Source organism: Terrapene carolina, unplaced genomic scaffold, assembly GCF_002925995.2.
Source record: "Terrapene carolina triunguis isolate 2854851 unplaced genomic scaffold, T_m_triunguis-2.0 Scaffold66, whole genome shotgun sequence".
Lineage (NCBI taxonomy): Eukaryota > Metazoa > Chordata > Testudines > Emydidae > Terrapene > Terrapene triunguis.
This window is the reverse complement of record NW_020664417.1, coordinates 90,791,593-90,815,613: the sequence shown is the minus strand read 5'-3', so window position 1 is coordinate 90,815,613 and position 24,021 is coordinate 90,791,593. Positions and strand designations below refer to the sequence as shown.

Sequence of the window (24,021 nt, the reverse complement as noted above, 5' to 3'; positions counted from 1 at the left end):
CAGAGAGAGCTGTCCTGCTCACAACATCCGGATGCTGGGAGTCAGAGAAGAGTAGAAGAAAGGCCTTTTCATCACTCCCCTCATAGTAGCCAGGAGATTGGGTGACAGGTACAGTAATAGATTCCTTGACCACACTCCCCACAGTCAGAAAGCTGTAGAGCAGCGGTTCTCAAACTGTGGGTCGGGACCCCATTTTAATGGGGTCACCAGGGTTGGCTTAAACTTGCTGCGGCCAGGGGCCGATGCCCAAGCCCCACTGCCTGGGGCTGAGGCCTGAGGGCTTCAGCCTTGGGCAGTGGCTCAGATTACAGGCCCCTGTCTGGGGCTGAAGCCTTTGGGCTTTGGCTTCCCCTCCTCTCCCCCGGGCATTGGGCTTTGGCTTTGGACTCCCTCCCCCCCCAGGGTGGCAGGGCTTGGGCAGGCTCAGGCTTCAGTCCCCCCTCCTGGGGTCATGTAGCAATTTTTGTTGTCAGAAGGGCGTTGCAGTGCAATGAAGTTTGAGAACCCCTGCTGTAGAGGGAAGAGGAAGATAGTGGGAGTTTCTTCTGCCTTCCAGAAGGTGGTGGACAACTTCAAATGTATCAGATGTGTGCTAGTGGCTAACACAAAAGATATAGCTACTGAGCTGGGTCTGGGGATGGTAGCCTGGTAAGAATCTCAATGCCCACCTTTTCCCTAGAATTTGGGTGGTGTTGAGAGCGAAATTGGGCTTCTCACCAAGACATTACTGCTGGACCATCTAATGTACTGAATCCTGTCTAATTAATTTTATGGCTAAAAGATGTCTGGCAAAATTGTCAAGCCTTGTGCCAGTCCTTAACAATACATTCACACATTACTTTGGCCTTGCCTACATGCAGAAGATGGAGCAGTTTCATTTAACTCTGTTTTTAAACTGATTTGGTTAAGCAATGCAAAACACTACGTAGACACTTCTATTTTGTTTTGAATAGTTTATTTCAGTTTAGCTTATCAGTCTCTTTACCAAATTAAAATAGGGCACTCTTAAACTGAACAAAGACTGTCTGCATTAAAAATTTGCACTGGCTTAACTAGATCAGTTTAAAAATACTTTTAGTTAAACTGACGCAAGTGGGTGTGTAATCCATTCCTCTTCCTCCTTTGGCTGAACCTTGTGTAATTTAGCTCAGATTCTTCAGTTCCTTGCCTTTATATACCATGCACCTCTGTGGTGCTACAGACATTATTTAAAAAGCAAACACTGATGCTTGTGAATTGCACTGTGCTGAGCAGAGGGAAGCAGGTCTAAAACTTCTGTTGCCCTGTGTGGGATCAGTGACTACCAATTCAGCAAGGGGAAAAAATGCTGCAAATATGATGTGAAGTTCTGACTCTAGGTTGGACAGAGACTGTTTTAGATACAGCAATAAAATAACACGTGGCTAGAAGTGTGGAATTGTGCAACCATTTCAGAAAGGAAACTTGGGCACCCAAATTTGAAGAGTTTTCTATGGATTCTAAGTATAGGCAGTGCTGTACAGTAGGTGAACACAGGATTAAGGCTGCTCACATTGAGATGGGTCCCCTGTGGCTCTTTCTCCTATTTGGAGTGATGGTGACAGACCCCACTCTTCCACCCCAGAGTCAACAGCATGGTGTCCTACTCTCTTTGCTTGCAGCTGCAGTGGTCCCTTCTCCTCACTCAGAGAAGTAGAGGTGTCAACAATGGAACCCCAAGTATGAATCTCCGCAGTTGGGGTGTATCTACGTGGTTGAGTAGGCAGGCCTGCTGTGCCTTTCCCTTGTCACACCCATTGTAAAATAGAGAAATATAATCCACGCTTTACAGATGAGAAACCATGGCACGCAGGCATTAAGTGACTTGTCCTAGGTCACACTGGAAATCTGTGGCAGAGCTGGGACCAGATCTCCTGCATCTCAGTCCATCATCTTAACAATGGATAGGACAGGAAGTGCAGTGGAACCCAGTTCTGCACTAATGTGAATATTTCTATCTGCCCACTAAGTTGCTTCTGTATAGCACCAGGAATGAGACAAAAGGTTTTTCTGCACCCAGTTAGCTGACAGGTGTGTACATGCCAGTCTACACACTCCATAAATGTTGGCTTGTTCCATGACACCAGTGTTGGAACTGTATACGTGTCTGCCAGTTACCTCACGTTAGCTGTCAGTTAAAAAACCAAAAATCATACCCAAGAGGGGACCCTTCCAAGCATCTTGCTATCAAGCTGAGGGTTAGACTAAGGCCCACGTCTCCTGAGGCACAATAATTCTATGCCTCTACCCCACCCCTTTTTTTATCCCATGGTCTTGAGAGCAACAGAACAGATGTGCAGGGGGCTTCAGACTTCCATTCATTATGGAGCAGTGCCTGCTGTTTGATCTTGTGTCTATCCACAGGTGTATGGTGGCAGACAAAAAAGATCATTCATATGATGCTTCAATGCGTGGCTGTCGACAGACAAATTAAAAACAAAGAACAGGTCCTTTTCTACAGTAGCTCACAATCTAAAGGCCAAATCCCAACACATACAATTCCTTTCATTTCAGTGGGAATATGTGTTCATCACCTCTCAGTCTGGTCCTAAATTAGACATGACTACGGCTCCGTTTATGTCATGGAAGTCACGGAATCCATGACTTCCAGAGACCTCCCTGACGTTCTGTGCTTTAGCCCCAGGGGCAGCAGGACTCTGGAGCTGGTAGCTAGCAGGGCCCTGACAGGGTTCCAGCGACAGGGGGCCCCCTGCAAGGTTCCGGTGACAGACTCCTGAGGGAGCCCTCCTCAGGGTTCCAGTGAGGGGTGACAGCCTCGTGGGGGTGAGGCTCGGGCAAGTGGCTGGGGATGTCCTGTTTTCTCTTTGGGAAATATGGTCACCCTGCAGCTCCCAGCTGCTGTGGGTGGATGGGGGGCCCCCCTGAAGCTTCCAGCTGCTGCGGGTGGAGAGGGAACCCCACAGCTCCCAGCCACCACGGTGGTGGGGGAGACCATGGAGCCAGAGGAGCAAAAGTCACAGACAGGTTACGGCTTCCGTGAATTTTTGTTTATTCCCTGTGACCTGTCCGTGACTTTTACTAAAAATAACCATGACAAAATCTTAGCCTTGAACATGACACAACTCTCATAACAACAGACAGTGGGTAGGAGGGAAGAGGGTTACAACAGTGAAAAAACATGGGATGGATTTCTTTTACAGTACATCTGATTAAGTTCTTCTTTGGATTCTTTTAAAGTAAGAGTTTGAGGGCAGTATCCTAAAATGACTGCAGATGTGGGAACCAGTGGGTGAAAAATCAAAAAGACATGGCATAAAGATCATAAAAGAGCAGATCATCATTCCCGCAGCAGCAGAATATATGGGACTCACATTGCTGCAAATGTGTGCTATACATTTCTTGGTTTTGCCACTCTGTTATCTGTACATTTATTATCTTACATCCCAAGAAGATTATGCCACTCCTTAAAAGAACATATAAGTAGAGAACAATCATTTAAGGAAATATTTTAAATATAAGCAAAACTTGTAACTGAAAACTGCTAAATTCTCCTAAAACACTGTAAAAATGTCCAAGCTCCCCTGATTTGTGAATTTCCGCCCTTATTTTAAAATTGTTCCATATGCTGCAAGTATCATGATGTCCAGATAGAACTAATTTGATGCAACAGGTTTTACACAGTGCTGGCTACTGAGAAGAAGCAGGCACCAGACTCTTTTCTGTGGTACTCAAAGGCCAGATTCTGATACCTTGACTTGCAATGAGTAGCGTCTTCACTGGGAATAGTCATACAGTCAGGGAATGTTTAACTTCGGTGGAGATATCAGAACCTGGCTCTGAGCGTTTTCAGCAGATGACACTATAGCAACTATAGTGGAATGCCTTTTCACAATTCTGTTGCTTGGTTTACTGAACTAAATTCCATATTCTTTTTGGATTGATAGGGATCTGCTGTACTTACGCATCAGAGCCATTGTTCCATGCAGAACTGTTCTATGAGCCAGCTAGAACTCTTGAATGTACTTTGTGTCTCTGTGTATGTGTGTAGTGTGTACTGGAGAGAGGATCTTGATCTTAAAATATTTTTGGGTACTATACTGTGACAGTTCTCAGGATGCCCAGGACTGAGTCACCTTGTTACTTACCTGCCTCCAGCGAGAGAGAGAGACACTTGCTGGTGCCTAACTGGGTGTCATCTCCAACACCTCCAGTCTGTTAGCCATCCAGTCACCCTCCTCTGGGCTATACCAGCCTTTACTTAACCTGCATGGCAAACAATAGGTACACCCCAGTCCCTGAGCCCCTCGGAAGTGTTCTGCTGTAGTGTCCAGCCCTTTATCCAGTGAATACTCTCAGAAATACCAGGTTTGCTGTGTACACCATAGCTCAGTGGTTTGAGCATTGGCCTGCTAAACCCAGGGTTGTGAGTTCAATCCTTGAGGGGGCCATTTAGGGACCTGGGGCAAAAATCTGTCTGGGGATTGGTCCTGCTTTGAGCAGGGGGTTGGACTAGATGATCTCCTGAGGTCCCTTCCAACTCTGATATTCTATGATTATTTGATTCAATACAGAATCAGCTTGTCATCAGCTTGACAGAACAAGGAGTAATGGTCTCAAGTTGCAGTGTGGGAGGTTTAGGTTGGATATTAGGAAAAGCTTTTTCACTAGGAGGGTGGTGAAGCACTGGAATGGGTTACCTAGGGAGGTGGTGGAATCTCCTTCCTTAGAGGTTTTTAAGGTCAGGCTTGACAAAGCCCTGGCTGGGATGATTTAGTTGGGAATTGGTCCTCCTTTGAGCAGGGGGTTGGACTAGATGACCTCCTGAGGTCCCTTCCAACCCTGATATTCTATGATCTGTGGTGTAGCATTATATATATATTTATAGTGAAAACATTCATAATTTTATTATCAAAGATCTAGAATGAAGGGAGAGAGTAAGGAGAATGGAAACAGAAGGGTTACCTATAAAACAAAATCATAACATTCCTGGAGACTAAAAACAGAAGAACTTCCTGTCTAAAGCTGTCATATCTCAGCCAAAGCCTTTTGTATCATTTCCAACCAAGGCTGGTTGTGTTCCCATTTTCATGACTGTAAATACACTGTCCATTAACTTCCTTAGTGCAGGATAACCGGGTGCATCCCTTGTCTCCCAGTTATAGTCCAGTAAACCTTTGAAGTGTACCCTCCAGATAAGGCTCTTTCCCTCTGCTGTTTCTTCCAGTTAAATCTCTCAATCCTTCATCTGCATTTAGCTCAGGGTGATTATTGTGAATTAAACAACACTCAATTTACATTTCAGAAGACAGATGGATAAATATCTCTGGTCTCGCAGAAAACCAGTTTGTAATGGGGTTCACTCACTGCTGTGGTGCCTCCTTGTGGATGAGTCTGAGGATCATCTCTTGTTGAGTCTAGCACCTCCTTCCGTCGCTCGCTTGCCTGTGGCTTTTCCGCTCTCCAGGACTTGAGCATACATCATAAAACCTTTGTGCTTTTGTTTCTTTACTCCATAATTTTTCCATTCCTTTGCAAGGTCCTTCATGACCACACTTTTAAATTCTTGTCTACTTAATGGTATCTTAATATCCACCTAATTTTTTAGAGCATGTTTGGCTGCTTTATTAGCTATCTCATTTCTAGGTATTCCCTACCTGCTTGCATTGTTTCCATAGTTAGGAACATTATTTTTCACTTGTCATTTCTGCTTTCTGAAGTCCCTGTTTTGATTGTCATAATGCCTGACAATCAGATAAAATTACAGCTACAGCCTGTTGCACATCTCTTACCCAGGCTAGTGCCAACATTATCCCCATCTGTTCAGCTGTTTGTATAGTCATGTAATTCAGTAGCATTTCAGAGTTCTGGATTCCAAGTCTAGGAGCACAGAAGGCTGTTCCCAGTCTACCTGTGCTGCCATCTTTTATCTGTATATACTTGGCAAAGCTGGCCCCATTTTTCATAAATAAATTCAGAAATTTCATTGGCCATAGTGTGTGGGTTTTTTCCCCCCTTCCCTTGGTTCCATACAATTCCAAATCCACAAATGGGGAATAACTGTCCTGCTGTAATTTGATTTCCCATGGCTAAAATATTTTAGTTCTCTCAATTTTATTACATATCTCCTTTACCCATTTTTGACCCCGATAGCATGAGAAAGTCTTTGGCAATTCATATAATTTTTGTACTAAGCTCCCAGCAGCCCTCACAAATCTGTTGTGTACTTCTATTTTCGTGATTCTCTTTTACCTTTGCCCAAAAGGTTAGATCTAATAGTTTCATTCTTAGATGTATAGATGCTTCTCTAGTGGCTATTTGCAGCACATGCACAGCCAATCACAGAGCGTGGGCCTTGAGAAGTTCCAAGTTTCTAAGAGTTTTGAGACTGAACCAAAAGCTTGACAGCCATACTCTCAAACTGGTCTTATCGATGCTCTCATACCATCAATGCCTTCTTATCTGCATCCCATTTGATTCCCGCTACACTTTAAGTTCATCCTACTTTTACACTTTTCTATGATACTATCTGTGACCTTTCCAAGTAATTTTATTATCAACCTTTACTCCTAGGAACATAAACTTTTGAAATACCTGAATTTTTTCACCATAAAGAATAAGTCCCAGCCTTCCCTAACTTTCTTCTTGTTTAAAACCATACCCTTAAGTATTTACAAGTCAGAATTTAAATCTCCAATCATTTCTACACTTGAACATTTTCTGGAATGCTTCATTTGTCTTCTCCTGGCTACTTTGTCTTTTATGCTTAGTCCATATAGTACAGTTGTCTGTGAAAAGGGAAATACTTCCATCTGCGCACTTTCCGGGAGGTTATTTATCATAATGGGAAATGAAATAGGGCTAATAATACTTCCTCGTGGAGTTCCATGTGTAAGCTATAGGTTTTTGATAAAGCTGTTCCCATTTGGACTGTATAGTTCTGTCACTATCCACCAAAAGATTCTCCATTTTAGTCCAATTTTGGCTAGTTCATATAGGAGGCCTTACCTCCATAGCATGTCCTGCTTTTTCAATGTTCAGGAAGACTTATCAAGTTCTTAGTCCTTACGATTTTTTGTATCTCTGTTTCTAGTCTCACTGTAACCGTGCATCTTCCTTTTCTGAAACCATTTTGCACCTCAGTTATATCACTTTTCTCCAAGTATTCCACTAGTCTTCCATATATCATTTTTTCTCCATGATTTTCCCTACACATGATGTGAGGACAATAGGCCTGTAAGTATCAGGTCTTGTATGTACCTTGCCTGGTTTCCAAATTGCTATCACCAATGCTTGTTTCCATTCTACTGACAGCAGTCCTTCACCCCCGACCCCCCGCATACAGTAGTATTATATAACCACAATCCAATCTTTAGATTCCCTTCTGACAAACACTAGAACATTTCATTACTTACATTATCTTTACTTGGAGCTGTATTTTTGTTGGCTGCAATAAAGCCCTTGTTATACTAAAATTTTGTTTACAAATAATCAGTATATTCTCTCCAGCCATTTAATAGATCACTTTTCCTCAATAAACCTTCCCCTCCCCCCCCCTCCCCCCCCACTCCCCAAAAGTCATTGCTTTGATTCATTTCACTACTGACCTTTTGGAATTATTTTGCTAAAATGTCTGCCTTTCCTAAATTGGAGACCTCAATTTCATTGTTTACTATAACACCAGGTATACACTTCAACTTCCATTCATTCTTTGAATTTGTTTATATATTTCTGAAAGCTTTGAATCTTTGTTCAGTTTCCCACAGAAATTTCTCCAACTTTTTGTCTTTTTGATAATCCTTTGTGCGGCCGCCTTACATCTTTTAGAATTCTTTAGGACTTTACTATTCATTGTGTATTTTGCTTGCTTGTATGCCTTTCCTTTACTGCTAATTTGCAATCCTCATTCCTCCAGGGAAGTAGATTTCTAAGCTAGTAGCAGTTTGATGTTTTGTAGATGACCAGATCAGCTGTTGCTGTATTTCCTTTTATTAGATTGTTATAGAATTCTCCTAGGTTGTCAGTTGTACAGTTACTACATAAAAATACATAACAATCTTGAAAAGGCCCCAAATCAGCTTTTTAAAAATTCCAGTTTAGGAACTCTTTGTGTGTTTTGACATCTCCTCAAACTTGGTACTCAATAAGTGTAGGGAAGTGATCACTTCCCATCCTTCTGTCATCTTTATGTATTTCCCAGTTGCTTTTAGTACCTATATTATTTGTTGCAATTCCCAAATCTAAAACAGAAAAGGATCCATCCACAGAATTAAATCTACTAGGTGCTCTTGTATTCAATATTACCAACTTATGCATATCAATAAATTGTTCCAAGCATTTACCATTTAGATCAGTTTTCTTTCTTCCCCATAGCTCATTATGACTGTTAAAGTGTCTGAATATTATGAAGTCTCCTGCTGCTGCAAACTTTCTGGCTTTATAGGAGCTCAGCATGCCTTTGTCCAGCTAAGCTTCATCATCAATTAGCCTTCCCAGTCTCTGGCTCTTCCCCAAATGTGGCCTAATTGGCCCTTTCTGAGCCATCTTAACCCCTTCAGGATTGGTGTGGGGAGAACTCCCCATCACACATTTTTTTCACTTCTGTTGGGGGTTAACACAGTTTGGATCACTGTAAGAACATGTTTCTATTACATATACATAGCTCCTTACATAGTAGCAATACATACATTTCACGATATTCATAACCAGCGTGACCAGGCTTTCCTTTGATACCTTGCGTTACATTCTTTGGTGAACCAGGATGTACGTGCCAGAATTAAGACATTTTTGTAACCTCTATGCACCCCATCTGTGCCCCTTTGCCAGCTGGCATGAAGAGGTTCTTGGGTCATGCATGCCAAACGTGAACATATCCGTGCAGGATATTTGCCCCTGGGCAAAGAGGTTTGTTGCATTTCTGAAGCATTGATTCTGAAAATATGCATCTAAAGGCTACATAAAGGAACCACTTTTTAAAAATAAAGTACACTCCCGTTTATCTGAATGGCCTGGTGAACACCTCAAACTTTCAGCTAACCAGCCATTCGGACAAATGTAACTGCTACTTTGAGATAGGTTGTAGGTATGGGCTGGGAGGCCGTAAAGGTCCAGATACAGCTGGGAGGGCTAAAGAGTCTCAGAGGCATTGCTTTACCCGATTGTGTGCCGTTGTTACTATTCTGGGCTACAAGCCAATGAATGGCCGCACTCTACCTGTCAGCCCCTGCACACCCCGCCCACCCTGTGGCTGTCCTAGTGCCCAGGCTGTCTGCCCTGGGCTGTGGCTGGATATGGCCCCTCAGTGGTAGCTGCAGTGTCAAGGTGACCCCTGCCTGCTGATCACTGGGATGGGCTGTTTCCTGGATTGTGCGGTCAGAGATGAGAGCTGACTAGAGATGCCGCTATGGATACAACTAGTTATTGTGAGCTGCACTTTGAACTGGACACAATGTTGCAGCCATGGAACCATAATTAAGGCTGCGAGTCTGTCATGGAGGTCACGGAAGTCAAGGATTCTGTGACTTCTGCAGCGGCTGGTGCTGGCTTACGGGCTGCCCGAGCTGGGCAGCCCCTGGGCCAACAGCAGAAGTTTGGGTCTGTGAGAGGGTGCTCAGGGCTAGGGGGTTGGGAGGTGCGGGGAGGGGGCTTACCTCGCGGTGAGGGGCTCCCCAGGTCCCACTGGCAAGGCCTTGCAGCTCCTAGAGGGAGGGGCCAGGAGGCGCCACGTGCTGTCCACACCTGCAGGCCCTGCACCTCCCATTGGCTGCGGTTCACGGCCAATGGGAGCTGCACAGCCGGTGTTCTGACAGGAGCAGTGCGTGGAGCCCCCTAGCTCCTCCGCTGCCTAGGCCACCTCCCCCAGCAACCATGGCGCCCCCAGACCGCCCCTCCCAGAGCACCTGTGGTCCCCCGCCCAAATTTTAGTTAGGGGTAGATAGTAAAAGTCATGAACAGGTCATGGGCCGTGAATTTTTGTTTACTGCCTGTGACCTGTCCATGACTTTTACTAAAAATACCTGTGACTAAAATGTAGCCTTAATCATAATTTGAGTGAATACGTTGTTGCACTGGTGTAGCGTGAATTAGAAGCATTGCTGTAAATTGGCTTCCTTGAACCCTGCAATTCCCTGGGAGGTGGATGCTGTTTGCAGAGAGAGGATGCACTATGGATTCAGATAAGTAGGATTTTTGGATGAAGGGAATTTGGACAACTGGGAATATATTGTATACAAGTCCGTTTTAGTTATGGTATCTTTTATGCTTTCTCTTTTTCCTGTCTTTATTTTTAGGTCAATGAATGGTCGCTGAAGATGAGGAAAGAAATGAGAGTAATTGATAGACAGATCAGAGGTTTGTGTTTTTTCACATTTTCTCAGACTTCTTCTCTGTGTGTGTGTGTGTGTGTGTGTGTGTGTGTGTGTGTGTGTGTGTGTATATATATATATATATATATATATGCTGGTTTATATCAAAATACAAAAGACCTAAAATTTCATTTTTTTAACTTCTTAATAGGGAATTGTAGAAAGTCTATGGAGAGCCAACTGTAGTAAATGCAGTGAAATCCCAAGGACTTCAGTGGGCAGGGCATGTAGGTAGCATGGTGGAAGATTAGGGTGACTAGATCTCCCGATTTTATAGGGACAGTCCCGATGTTTGGGTCTTTTTCATATAGAGGCTCCTATTGCGCCCCCCCCCCCCCCATTCCCTGTCCCGATTTTTCACATTTGCTGTCTGGTCACCCTATGGAAGATGGATCAACTAAGTGCCTGTGGAAAGGACATCCTTAGGGTGGCAACTTCATGGCTGACCAAGGAGAAGATGGGATAATGTTGAGCAAGACCTAGGAGCTCTTATTGTTAATTACCATCAATGGAGGGGAAAAATGCCCTTGCCCGAAAGAGGTGGGGGCAGATTGTGAGAGCGGCCAGAGACCTGTGTAGTGTGTGGAGCCACAGAATAATGAGTTTACGGCGCATTTTAGAGGTACAGAATTGTGACTATATGAAAAGAACAGTATAGTCTTAGGGATTTATCTTTTGTAAGCATGAAACTCCCATAGAAGTCTCTAGGGGTAAAATTTTCAAAAGTACCCAAGTACCATACACTTTCAATGTGAATTAATCTCCAAAATCCCATTTTCTAAAATGATTTAGGCATTTAAGGTCGTAAGACACTTGTAAAATTTTCAAAAGTGTCCATTAGGTCAAATTAACCAGCAACTTCAGCCATGTAAATTACAGTTTAGTTGCAAGAGGTTACGATGTGCACTGACTTGCAGGGAGTATGCAAAAAAAGTATAACTAACGTGTCAGATAGGTAAAGGGAGGTATATTTGGGAAAGTGACAAACAGGAGAACTGGATATAAAAGGTGAAGTTTGGACTTCAATTTCTGTGGGCACAGGATTGACTCCTGTATGGGTTTTTTTGCGGAAAGGAGGGGAGTTGTTTGATCTTACACCATACTATTAGTAGATTTTTCTGCTACGTCCCCTTCTTCCCACGTTCCCAGCAGCTGGGATTGGGTGAGAGGATGGACTTCTCACCAGGGTTTTGCTCTATGAACCTTTTGTATTGGTCTCTGACTACACCTCTACCCCGATATAACACAAATTTGAATATAATGCGGTAAAGCAGTGCTCTGGGGGGGGGGCCGCGCACTCCGGCAGATGAAAGCAAGTTTGATATAACGCAGTTTCACCTATAATGCGGTAAGATTTTTTGGCTCCCGAGGACAGCGTTATATCGGGGTAGAGGTGTATTAGGTGTTTGCTGCATTTTTAAGTCCTGACTTAACCTGTCTGTCCCCATCTTTAAAATGGGACAGTGTCTGTGCATCCTGTAGGGGTGTTGAGACCAGTTAAATTATTAAGCTGTTTTGAACTCCCTGTGGATGGTGCTAAAGAACTATGACACTTTGGACAATCTGTCTGTATAACTTATGAATTCTGGTTGAAATATGAAGTAGTTACTGTGAAAATTGCTGTATCGCTGAATGTTGTTTCAAATGCTTCTGCATGTTCAAATAAACAAAATGTGTCCATTCTGATTTCTAGAATGGGTTTTGGGAGCAATAGAATGCTTTGCACCACATAGAATCTTTCATCTGATGGCTTGAACCCCCCGTTCTTGAGAGGCACAACAGAGTGCCCTTTAACAGAGCCATAGTGTGCTATCATGCACAGCACTGTCACCAAGCCACTGGGTCATAGAAGAGGGACCAATGTACTGAGTTTGGTTTACTGGAGACTGGCAGATGGTACCATCCTCCAAAGACTTCTGTGGAACTCCATGCTTTCTTGTCATAGCCTTTGATCCCTTGCGAAGCAACGCCTTCCAAAAATAAATAAATAAATAAATAGCCCATTGCCAAATCACAGTAATGCATCTCTTATAATAAAATGCACATATCATGATTATGCTCAATCTAGAAAAATTGGAGTATGTCAGACTGCAACGAAACCATTCAGTTTATTATTTGCCATTGAGCAGAGTGTGCCTGTGCCAGGATCCCCTTGGGGTGCAGCTTAGGACTGTGCCCCTTGAACTCTCCCCAGCCTGGGCTGTCTCTCACAATGCCTTGCTAGTGACCAGCAGCAACCCCTTCAGGATCTGTGATCGCTCAGCACAGCTGCATGTGGAGCCCCACATCCAGCTAGATTGCATGAATGCTCCCAGAGCCACTCATCAATCACACAGAGAAAGGCACCAGCCAAATCCCTCCAGCTCCCAGCACTGTACCCCAGGAATATACTGTTTTGCACTGCTCAAGATGGGCAGTGCAAATTTATTAATTGGTTCACCACTTCAACAATGGAAAGTGGACATACAACAGCCTTTGCCAACCTGAGCAAATTTGCCCCACACTTCGTACAAACTCACTGGTACAGATAAACAATTAAACAAATTTATTGACTATAAAAGGTAGCTTTTAAGTGATATTAAGAGAGAGGCAAAAAGTCAGAGTGGTTACCAAAATTAAATATATAAGCACGCAGTCTAAACTCTCAACCCTATTAGACTGGGCAACATGTAGATTAAGCAGTTTTTCTCACCCCACTGGATATTGCAGTCCTTAATATACAGGTTTGTTCCTTAAGCCTGGGCCAATCTCCTCTGTTGGAGTCTTGTCGTCTTCTCAGTGTCTTGGCTGCTTGCAGCGACGGTGGGGACAGGAGAAGGGCCCAGTATGTGTCCACTCTGTCTGTTTTATACCCTCAGTCCATGTGCTTGGGGACCATAAGTCCAGGCATGTCTGGGGGGCATTGCTGAATCTCTCCAAGCAAGGTTGAGCAATTCCCCTGGTGTGGCCTCATGCAGGTGAGTCATTGCATTGTAGCTCCCTTGCTGGGCAATGGGTTGTTTGACACCCCACCCGGGTGTTGGTTACTTTCCTTCCTCTTGCCTCTGGGGAGCTAATATCTGGTTGATTCCCCAACTTACATCATGTTTTAGTGGTGATCATATAACACAATTCTCATAACTTCATATGCATTAATGAGACACACATATGGATAGAGAAGTGACTTTCAGCAGATCATAACCTTTCCCCTGATACCTTACAAGGCATGCTTTATATGTAAGATCATGATTATATGAAAATGAGGAATATGGGGGTTACAGTATGCTCCCCCAAGATATGGAATGTCACAGTGCCCCGGTCGAATGGATGCTTTTGAATGTTTAAAGCCAGCAAGTAGCTTGCAGCAGTAACTATATTTCTCATTTCTTTAGTGTCTTCCATCCTAGGACCTCTAAGTACTTTATAAACCTCGAGTTAAGCCTCTCCATCACCATATGAGACAGGGATGTGTCTCCACTTGACAGATGGGAAACTGAGGCACGGGGACAGTTACTTGTCTAAAGTCATGCATGGTGTCTTTGGCAGAGCTGAAAGTAGAATCCACCTTTTGACCACAAGATAAGCCTGCATTCCCTGCAAAAGTTGATATTCACACAGTTGGATTCTCTGTCCTCAAAGTAGTCAAACAAAAATATAGACTGATAGAGGCTTTAGGCCTTCTAAATGGTCAGTGTAGGAAGGCTAGGTTTGTGCACAATGGATTGATCTTAGCACTTTCTCATGCCTAAACTGTTGTTTCACTTAGGGTATTTGCCCTAGTTGTATTGTACACTCTTTGGAGCAGGGATTTTTAACTATTCCCATGGCCTGTAAAGTGCATAGTTAGTTGTCCTGAAGAAATGGTTTCAGCATCTTGTAAGCGTATGGTGTTCCTTGTGGGTAATAAGAGGAAAACACCACTAACCAGACTCTTCTAAAGGATAATAGTCTTTTGGAGGGGAGGGCACTCTTTGTCCCAGTGGACTGGCTGATAGAGATTTCTTAGGTTATCTGCTGCTGAATGACACTTATTCTGGGTGAGTCATTCTCTAAAAGATTCATTAACTCCCACATGAGAATTTGCATTGATGTCTCCAATTCATATTGGGCCTGCGAGTGCCAAAACGCAGAACGCTATTTTGATGGATTTATTTTTATAACCTGCCAAATTCTGAATCATTCTGGTGTAAAATTTCTGGCTGTGTAAATCAGTGAGCTTTTGAAAATAATAAAAATCACTGCATACGGTATGCTTGCTTTCTTTATAAGGCAATTTCACTGAACTCTTCTGTCAGTAATATCCCTAAATGTTAATATAGCTGGATGGATTCAAATGGTGTTATCTTTTTCTTGCAAGCTAGTTTTCGGCTCTCTCTCTTTGCAATAGAAGCTTTATTTCTGGGCCAGAAGAACAGAAGCCCAGTTTTTAACTCCTTATTCTTTTGTGTGCATATGTCTCTTACCTGAAAATATTTTTCAGGTGCCTTGTTTTTTTGCTGTGCATAGCCACCATTATCCCTTCAAGATAGTTTAAAATCTCTGCATTTTATTCACTTAAAATCCTTTTCTAAAAGGAGGGGCCTTGATTTATTTCAGGAAGCTTATGCATAAGAATGGCCATACTGGGTCAGACCAAAGGTCCATCTAGCCCAGTATCCTGTCTTCCGACAGTGGCCAATGCCAGGTGCCCCAGAGGGAATGAACAGGGCAGGTAATCATCAAGTGATCCATCTCCTGTCGCCCATTCCCAACTTCTGGCAAACAGAGGCTAGGGACACCTTCCCTGCCCATCCTGGCTAATAGCCATTGATGGACCTATCCTCCATGAACTTATCTAGTCTATTTAAGTTTAAATTCAAATTTATTTATTACCCAAAATCTTTAATCTTGCAGGTGGGATAATCACTTACTTTGTCAGACACAGTTCATTAAATAATTAAGCTTTGACTTGCTTCCCTGCTAGGTTTATACACTTTCACTGGCATTTAATGAACAAGGCTTAGAAGTAATTCATAATATTGCACCTGGTGCATTAACTTTTAAATGTAAAATGGTACATTCAAAATGTATCCACTTGAAACAGCAGTATGGCCACTGATGATGTCATTGATAATGTTATATTATTAGAGAAGTCCTTTATTCTGGAAACATTCAGTAACATTGATAGACTTAGGAACACCTGAATGGCCTAACTCAACCTTAGTTTAGTCTCCAGCTTCACTCCCAGCATTTGATGTAGGGTGACCAGATGTCCCAATATTATCTGAACTGTCCCGATATTAGGGGCTTTGTTTTATACACGCAACTATATCTCCCTTCCCCTCCCCCCCCCCAAAAGAAAGTGTCCTGGTTGAGAAGTTGAGCCTTTTATTTACAAAATGTGTATGGGGTCTAAATAGATGAAAGATTTCTGCTTCCTGAAGGAGCAGAGTGAATCTATATCATCTACATTTTTGTGAGATCACCCATAATAATGGTGTGTGAACACCTTCCACAAATCTTTATTTCCCAGCCCAGTTGGCAGAAACAAACAAGATTTTAGGGATTTAAATGTGAGTGATAATGTGACTGAGAACGTTATTGTGGGAAAGCTATATCAGACAGATGGATTTAGCATGTAGTTTTGAATATGAAGAGGCTGGCAGTCATTCCTATTTCATCTGGCAGTGATTTCCGTAATCTTGGTCCAGCTCCTAGGAAATTTCCATTTTTTTTTGGCTACTAGTTTTCCCTTCTTTCTTGGCCACTTCATCTTTTCCAGTGGTGTGAAGCTGAGGTTATCACAAGAAAGGTGTCTCTCAGGTAGTTAGTGGGGGCTGATATCATGCAAACTGTTGAAAGTCAGAACAGCATCCTTGACCTCTAGGTGTTTGAGAGGGAGCCAGTGCAGGACCTGGGGAATCAGCATGATGCATTCCCGGTGACCTGTTTTAGTGAGAAGGCAAATTGCTGTGTTCTGAACCAGATGCAGACATGCAAAGCATTCCTGACTTTCAGTACTCCTCCTGAATTTGTACATGGAATTACAAAATTACTATTTTAGGTTTAAATCTACTAATTTTGTCTCTGTCACATAAATAAAATGTGTGTGTCACTCACCACCACTGGAGTCCAACAAACACAGCAAATAGAGTTGTGGGAATAGGGGGCTTTTTTCTCCACTGCAGTATGACACGTGCACAGACTGCACCATGAGGGTCGGAAAGGAGGCAAGATGTGGTGATTTTGAATGGGTTGAGGTGCTGCTGGATTCACTGCCCAAGCCACAGGCTGCGTGTTGCGCTTTAACTGCCCCAAGTGGGCCATGCTGGACTTTGTCAACATGCTCTAGGTACTAGAGTTCTCCACCAGGGTCCACCCGAGGCAATTCATGCGCAGCCTGTGGGTTGGGCAGTGAATCCAGCACCACCCTGAGCCCCACTGACAGCTGCCATGGTTTGCCTCCTATCAGACCTCACTGCCCAGTCTGCAGCGGAGGTGAAGCCAGGAGGGCAGGAGGAGAAGGCAGCAGTGGTAGATCATCCCAGCAAGGAGTTTCAGGCCAGGAATGGCCAAAGTAATTAAGGGCCCTAGGCAGCACAGGAGGGCACCTTTTCTAGGGCTGATCTTTCTTTCTCTTTGGGGGTGGAGGTCAACAAATAGGGGAGTGAGGGGAATCTAGCCCCCCAGCCATTGGAGGGGAGGGACAAGAGGTCCCAGTTTCTCCAGAGGGAAGGGGGGAGAAAGAGGTCCAAGCATCCTCCCTAACTTTTTCATAAGCATCCCTAAAAGTATGAGCAAGGTTGGCATCTCAACAGATGTAACTTCCTTTAGGGCACTGACTTCATAGGTATAAGGAATTAGAATAAGTAGGATTAGAGGTTATAAACGTGTCTCATCATGGTTGGATCTGTCTCTGATAGGACTGAGTGTAGCTCCCTGACCAGTTGTAGATGGAAATGGGCATTCATTGCCACCACAACTGTCTGGCTATCTGAGCGCAGTGCAGCGTCTAATGCAATCAGCTTGCTGTAAACCGGGGATTCTCAAATGGGGGGTCGTGACCCCTCATGGGGTCGCGAGGTTATTACTGAGGGTTTGTGAGCAGTCAGCCTCCACCCCCAAACCCCGCTTCACTTCCAGCTTTTATAATAGTGTTAAATATAAAAAATGTTTTTAATTTATATGGGGGTCAGGCTCAGAGACTTGCTGTGTGAAAGGGGTCACCAAGACAAAAGTTTGAGAACCCTGCTGTAAACCAATCCAACAATGTGAATGTGGCTGCCTTCGATGATGGCAGTTGTAGTGGAGGAGGTGAGTGGTTCAAAGTGCTTCCCTCTTCTGGCCAGCATTATTTTATCCTCATCAGGGTTTAGCTTCATACAGGAGCTGATCTCAGCCGGGTGCTTGGAAAGCTCGGAGGTAATGCTGTGACAGACTGATGTAAGGGAAATCATAGAACTGGGTGTGCTATGCTAGAAATAGATATTTTGCTATTAGAACTTTAGTTAACTAATCTGTTGGTGATGCACAAACCAGAATACCCCGTTCAGTCTTCAATGGCTGGATTCATGCTTAAATGAAAGGCATTATTGAAGTGGAAAGTTTTAATGATGAACTGTTGCTTTTGAAAATGCACTCCAGTAAGCAAGGACTCTCTGCTCCTAGCCTCAAGCCATTTCTGACGACTTGTCCTCACTTGTTTGTCCTTTGCAACCCAGATATCCAAAGAGAAGAAGAAAAGGTAAAGCGGTCAGTAAAAGATGCTGCCAAAAAGGGTCAAAAAGACGTGTGTGTGGTTTTGGCAAAGGAGATGATCCGCTCTCGGAAGGCCGTGAGCAAACTCTATGCATCCAAAGCACACATGAACTCTGTGCTCATGGGGATGAAGAACCAGCTTGGTAAGAACATCGTTGCGGCTAAATACAACAACTGTTTCTTAGATTAACTAGAGGTTGGCCCTGAGCTGCACATTTCAAAATTGAAGTAAAATTCTGTCAAAGTTTAGGATGATTTGGGCCGATCTCAAATGAGTCCAAACCTGCAGGATGTATTTACACTTGAGTCATCTGCTCCAAAAGGTAGTCTTTCCTCTCGTGATGTGCTGTGTATTTGTTTTTCTTTGAGTGTTTCTGAAATAGCGAGAATATGACTAATGCTGGCTGCTTCCACAGCCCTCTTGTAAGAAAGAGTCTAGCATTACAAGAAGAGCTTGCTCACATTCCGTTACTGGGGTGGGTTGTTTTTTGACAGGCAGTGTATCCGAGGGGTATTTCATTTGTAAGAACACCCAGTGTCGTCTTGTATGAATTCCTGCATTTTTAAAGCAAGAGTCCTGCACTGTGAAGCATCAAAGCCAAGGGTGGGCTTGATAGAGAAGAGGAGCAATTTGCCCAATGGCTTAATATTTAGCACTTACACCATTTTTCATCTGTCAAAGCATTTGACAATCCCTTACTGAGACCTTCTTCCATGCCTCCCCTACTCTTAGAATTTCCCCCCCATTCTTGACCATCTACAAGCCTTGTTGTCCATATTGAAATTGCCTTTTAAAATGCACTGTCTGGCTGGTCTATCACTGATAACTCACCACACCGCAGCTCCTAACAGCAGCAGGGAGAAAAGGGATCCAAGGATAGGGCGGGGAAGACTTGCAAGCAGTTGCCTTATTATTAATTTGTATTATTGTAGCACCTAGTCATGGACCAGGACCCTGTGGCGTTGTACAAACACAGAACAAAATGAGGAGGAGCTCATAGCACTGCAGTGGAGGCACCTTCTTCATCTGGCAAACCTTCTTTAGTCCACAACAGGAGCCACAGTCCGATTTAATCGTATCACATCTGTTTGCTAGGAGGAGACCTAGTGTGACTTATCAGGTCCATTGGGGATGAGGGGAGAAATGCATGGGAAGAGGTGTAGAGAAAAGCGGGGTCAAGGACTGGCTGGGTGTGTGAGCAGCTTCCAGAAAGAACGACCAGCCAGCTACCAAAAAACTGAGGTGCTAGGCTGAAAAGCTGGGCAAGGGGAGGAGGCTCCCCAACAATTTGGCTGGGCGCAGAACGAGGGAGGCAGGATTGTAAGACAGTAAGCGAAGACAGATACTGATCCAGCTGTTGGCTCTTGCTGTATGCTCCATGCAAATGGTTATAATTAAGGCTCCGTGTTTGCCATGGAAAAGTCACGGATTCCGTGACTTTCTGTGACTTCTGCAGCAGCCCAGTGCAGCGGGCCCAGGAGCTGCCTGAGCAGCTCGGGCAGCCCCTGGGCCAGTCACACTGGCTGCTGCTGGGGCAGTCTCTGCCCTCCTGCCCCCCAACAGCAGGAGTTTGGATGTGTGGGGCTCAGGGCTGGGGGGTGGGGCGGGGGAGTGCTTACCTAGGGGGAGCTCTCCAGAAGGCTGACAGGAACTCCCCTCCCTCAGCTCCTAGCTCCATGTGCTGCCTCCGCCCGCAGGCACCGCCCCTGCAGCTCCCGTTGGCCGTGGTTCCCAGCCACTGGGAGCTGCAGAACCAGGGCTTGGGGCAGAGCGGAGGCAGCACACGGAGCTAGGAGCTGGGGTCGCCACTTCCCAGGAGCTGGGTAGGGAACCTGCCCCAGCCCCACCAACACCCACCCCGAGCACCTGCCGTGCTTCCCTGGGCTGAGCCCCCACCCTGCCCCCAGTGCCCCCCCAGGCCATGCCAGCACCCGTGGCACTCCCATGCCGCCCCCCCCCCCCACAAGTTTTAGTTGGGTATATAGTAAAAGTCATGGACAGGTCATGGGCCGTTTATTTTTGTTTACTGCCCGTGACCTGTCCATAACTTTTACTAAAAATACCCATGATTAAAATGTAGCCTTAGTTATAATTAAGAGGAATCACTTTTGTTTCTAAATCTGAGATTTCCAAAGTGCCTGTTGTCCAGGGTGCCATGATGATAGATGTGTGTGTAAGAAGTTTTTAGTTTGTGGGGACTGTGATGGCTTAGCTACAAGGAGACCTCAGCATCAAACTTCATTGATTTAGTACAGTTCTCTTCGCTGGAGAATTTACCCAACAAAGGGTTCTAGAAAACTAATATGAACAATAGTAATGGTAAATCTGGGAACCAGAAAGGCAGAAAGGAAGTTGGGATTCTGGCTTGTATTTTTATTAGACCCCTAATTGGCTTGAAAAACGTTGACTATCCATACAATTGAGATTTTTTGATATTCCTGTACCTTCTCCTTATTATTCAGGCTTGACGTTAAAAACACTTGTAAGCTAGGAGTGTTGAAATAAAAAGTAGCATGTGCAGTTCATCCCCTTAATTCAGGAATGCCGTTTAAAACATGGGAACTCTCCACTATTATAAAGATACGCTGTTATTGCTCAACTTTATCTTTATTTAGGATTTGACATTCAAGGAACATTTAAGCACCATTCTAACAATTAGCTTCACAGACATCTTTGGATGTTGCCCAGGACTGTTAATTAGCCACTGCAAAAAAATATTGATAGAAATCCAATGTAGGCTGTATTTTAGTTGTTTCACATTAGGGTACTAATTTCATGAATAATTAGATACATAGTCTTGCTCGCTTGACCAGCATGAAAACATCAGTAAGACTTTCTGCATAGGTTTTATTCCATGCTCAACAACTTCCCACCTGAGAAGAGCAAACAGGAAGTTTTCCTTTTCTGAATCAAACTGCGGGTGGGGTGGAATCTAGATCTGTTGGCATGGCTCAACTGCAGTTAATTGGAGCAGTATCTCCACTAAAACTCTTCAATCTTCCAGAAACAGGGAAAGTCAGATTTTCCCCCTCTTCTAAAACCGACAACATTAAGTTTAGAAGGTGATTAAGTAAATGGACACTCTTTTTTTCTTATATGCACTTTCCTAGATTCCAAAATGATGATAATCTGCACAAGCAGGATTCTCCGTCAGTTTTGTTCCCATGTGCTGGCTTCATTCTAAAGCCTTTCCATGCCTTCTCTTGGCAGCTGTCCTCAGAGTGGCAGGTTCGTTACAGAAGAGCACAGAGGTCATGAAAGCCATGCAAAATCTAATAAAAATCCCTGAAATTCAAGCAACGATGAGGGAATTGTCCAAAGAAATGATGAAGGTAAGTTCTGAAATATATTCTTGTGTATTACAGTAGCACCTAGACCTTCCAAGTGAGTTGGGGTCCCATTGTTCAGCACTGTGCAAATGCATAGTAAACCAGTCCCTGCCTTGAAGAGCTTACAACATACACAGACAAGACACAGGTTCCAGAGTCGTCTTCTGCTGCCATTAAAGGAATACTCAAGTTAAAAACAATTTTCTTGCGTTAATACTCTAGATTACTAAAACTTTCCAATCCATTTTACTGTGTGCATGTGATATGCTCCAGCATAATTTTGCAATGTTTGGGTTCCAAGCCCGGCAGGGGGATTTTTTTTTAAAAGAAAAAGTGTTCCCAAGGGAATTTATAGAAAAATCTTCCAACATTTTAAGTTGATTACAAAATATAATTTGGGCAAACATAACTGTGTGAGATTGACAGGCTGGCTTTTCAAAGGTTTCAGTGTTACCCGTTGTAGTTGCATTTGATTAAATACACCGCTACCTCGATATAACGCGACCAGATATAACATGGTAAAGCAGTGCTCCAGGGGGGTGGGGCCGCGCACTCCGGTGGATCAAAGCAAGTTCAATATAACGCGGTTTCACCTATAACGCAGTAAGATTTTTTGTGGCTCCCGAGGACCGCGTTATATCGAGGTAGAGGTGTATAGGGTAATAAATTTGAGATATTGCTCTAAGGTGTGAATAAGACAACACTGCCGTTTAATTCTTGGGTTACCCTACTCTTGATTGCCACTCATTCTTTCCTCACAGCAAGTCTGCAATAAAGTCTCATTTTGTTGCAGTGAAAACATTCAAAGGGTCTGTGTTTTAAAAATAACCCACATGCTAAACCAGCTCCACTGCATGCTGACCTAATGACAGAACGATCAGGAACGCGTAAGGATGGTGTGTGTAGTAAATAGGCTATTATTGGAAGCAAGGCTGAGTCCTTTGATAGGTGTGATAGCGGCAGGCATAATCTGGACTATTATGAAATTGAGGGAGCTGAGTACAGTTTCCTGAGAGTGCTGTGCTCCTGGCTGGCTGTATGGAAGTCCTAGAAATGGGATCTGTTACCTTCTGTTTCGCTGTAGGCTGGTATCATAGAAGAAATGTTAGAGGATACTTTTGAAAATATGGAAGACCAAGAGGAAATGGAAGAGGAAGCAGAGATGGAAATCGATAAAATCCTGTTTGAGATTACAGCTGGTGAGTGCACGAGTCTGTTACAGATACGTATTAGGAGGACTAAGAACATTTCTTTTCCTTTTTAAAAATACTCTTCAACCCTCTGCTCACTTGCCAAAAGATGCGTAATACTCTCCAGCATTTGGGTTTATGGATTAGCCATAGATCCTCTCACTGCTGAGTACCATGGGAACAGAAGTGAAGCTGCCCTGTAACAAGGAGCTCTTCCCATTCACAACTGTTAAGAGTCTAAGAGGAATAAAGCAGGAAGGCAAGCAACTTTTAATCTGTTTTGCCTACGGCCACAGGAGTGCAGGGAGCAGGGTCGCTTTAGTGTCACAGCATGAGTCCCCTGCTATCTTTCCCCAGGGCCCTTGGAGTTGGAATACAGTGCTCTAGACACTTTAAAATAGGCAAAATACTGTATGGTACACACTAGGAAGAATTGAGCATGAGTAGTTATTGCCTAGATAGCCTCATCACTTGTCTCTAAATTTCCAACATACTATCTTAACCATACAGCAGTGGCTGAGTTCTATTACTTTTAAACCTCTACAATGTGCAGCTACCTGAGAACTTGTCCCTTTATTAATCAGTCAGTGGTCTGTATTTAACGATGTTTATGGACATTATCTTGCTTGTTTGCAGGGGCATTGGGTAAAGCACCTAGCAAAGTTACAGATGCTCTTCCAGAAACTGAACCCATAGGGGCTGCTGGTATAGCTGATGAAGAAGAGGAAGAAGATATTGAAGCAATGCAGTCACGGTTAGCTACACTCCGTAGCTAGATACTAAGTTCACATGTACAGCTTGGTTTTTTGTGTTCTGGGATGTTCTGTCCCTCCTGTAAAATGTAAAACTTTGTTTGTTTGTGAAAATACTTCCTGTAATATACATTTTTCCTGGGGCTTGTGTTCTATAAAGGTTATTTTTGCCATTTTTCTGTTAATCTTTCGCAGATAATGTAGGCTATAGGGAAATGGTGGGTGTAATGTATTTTCAGATATAAAACAATCTTTCAAAAATATTCTTTGTAGCAAGGTAGGGTCTTCCTCTAACAAAGTACTTGTAATGGCTTAAGCTGCTACCAAAAAAAACCTTAATATTTAAGTGTCTGTACATTTTCCTGAAACACTACGAATGGATTTTAATAAACTTCTGGTTTAACACTTGCTCCTCTTGGGTCAGTTTAGCTTGCATCGTATTTTAAGAGTCTATTCGAAACTTTGTATTCAAGCTGATAACAATGGTGAGGAAAGGGAAGTTTTGTTCAGTGGTCAGTCTACTCTGAATCATTTAGTTTATTTTCTTTCTTAAAGCTATTCCTAGCAGCCCCTTTCATCCAAAGATCAAGAATTTTACAAATACAGACTAATCCACCCAGCCTTCAACAGTAGCTATTTTCCCATCCAGTGCACAACTGGGAAAACTGAGCTGTAAAGAACATTTGACTACAG

The 24,021-nt window shown here is 43.6% G+C and overlaps 1 protein-coding gene across 1 annotated transcript in view; it reads left to right on the top strand.

The window, feature by feature from the left end:
• The window catches only part of LOC112115572 (E3 ubiquitin-protein ligase RNF103), a 57,454-nt gene extending 33,718 nt beyond the window's left edge, over positions 1–23,736 (top strand). Inside the window, exons 3-7 of the mRNA XM_026648107.1 lie at positions 10,266–10,326; positions 18,020–18,199; positions 21,268–21,389; positions 22,471–22,585; positions 23,213–23,736. Coding sequence (XP_026503892.1) covers positions 10,266–10,326; positions 18,020–18,199; positions 21,268–21,389; positions 22,471–22,585; positions 23,213–23,352 — 618 coding nt within the window. The 3' untranslated portion in view covers positions 23,353–23,736. The remainder of the gene's footprint in view (positions 1–10,265; positions 10,327–18,019; positions 18,200–21,267; positions 21,390–22,470; positions 22,586–23,212) is intronic.
• Positions 23,737–24,021: the final 285 nt, after the last annotated feature.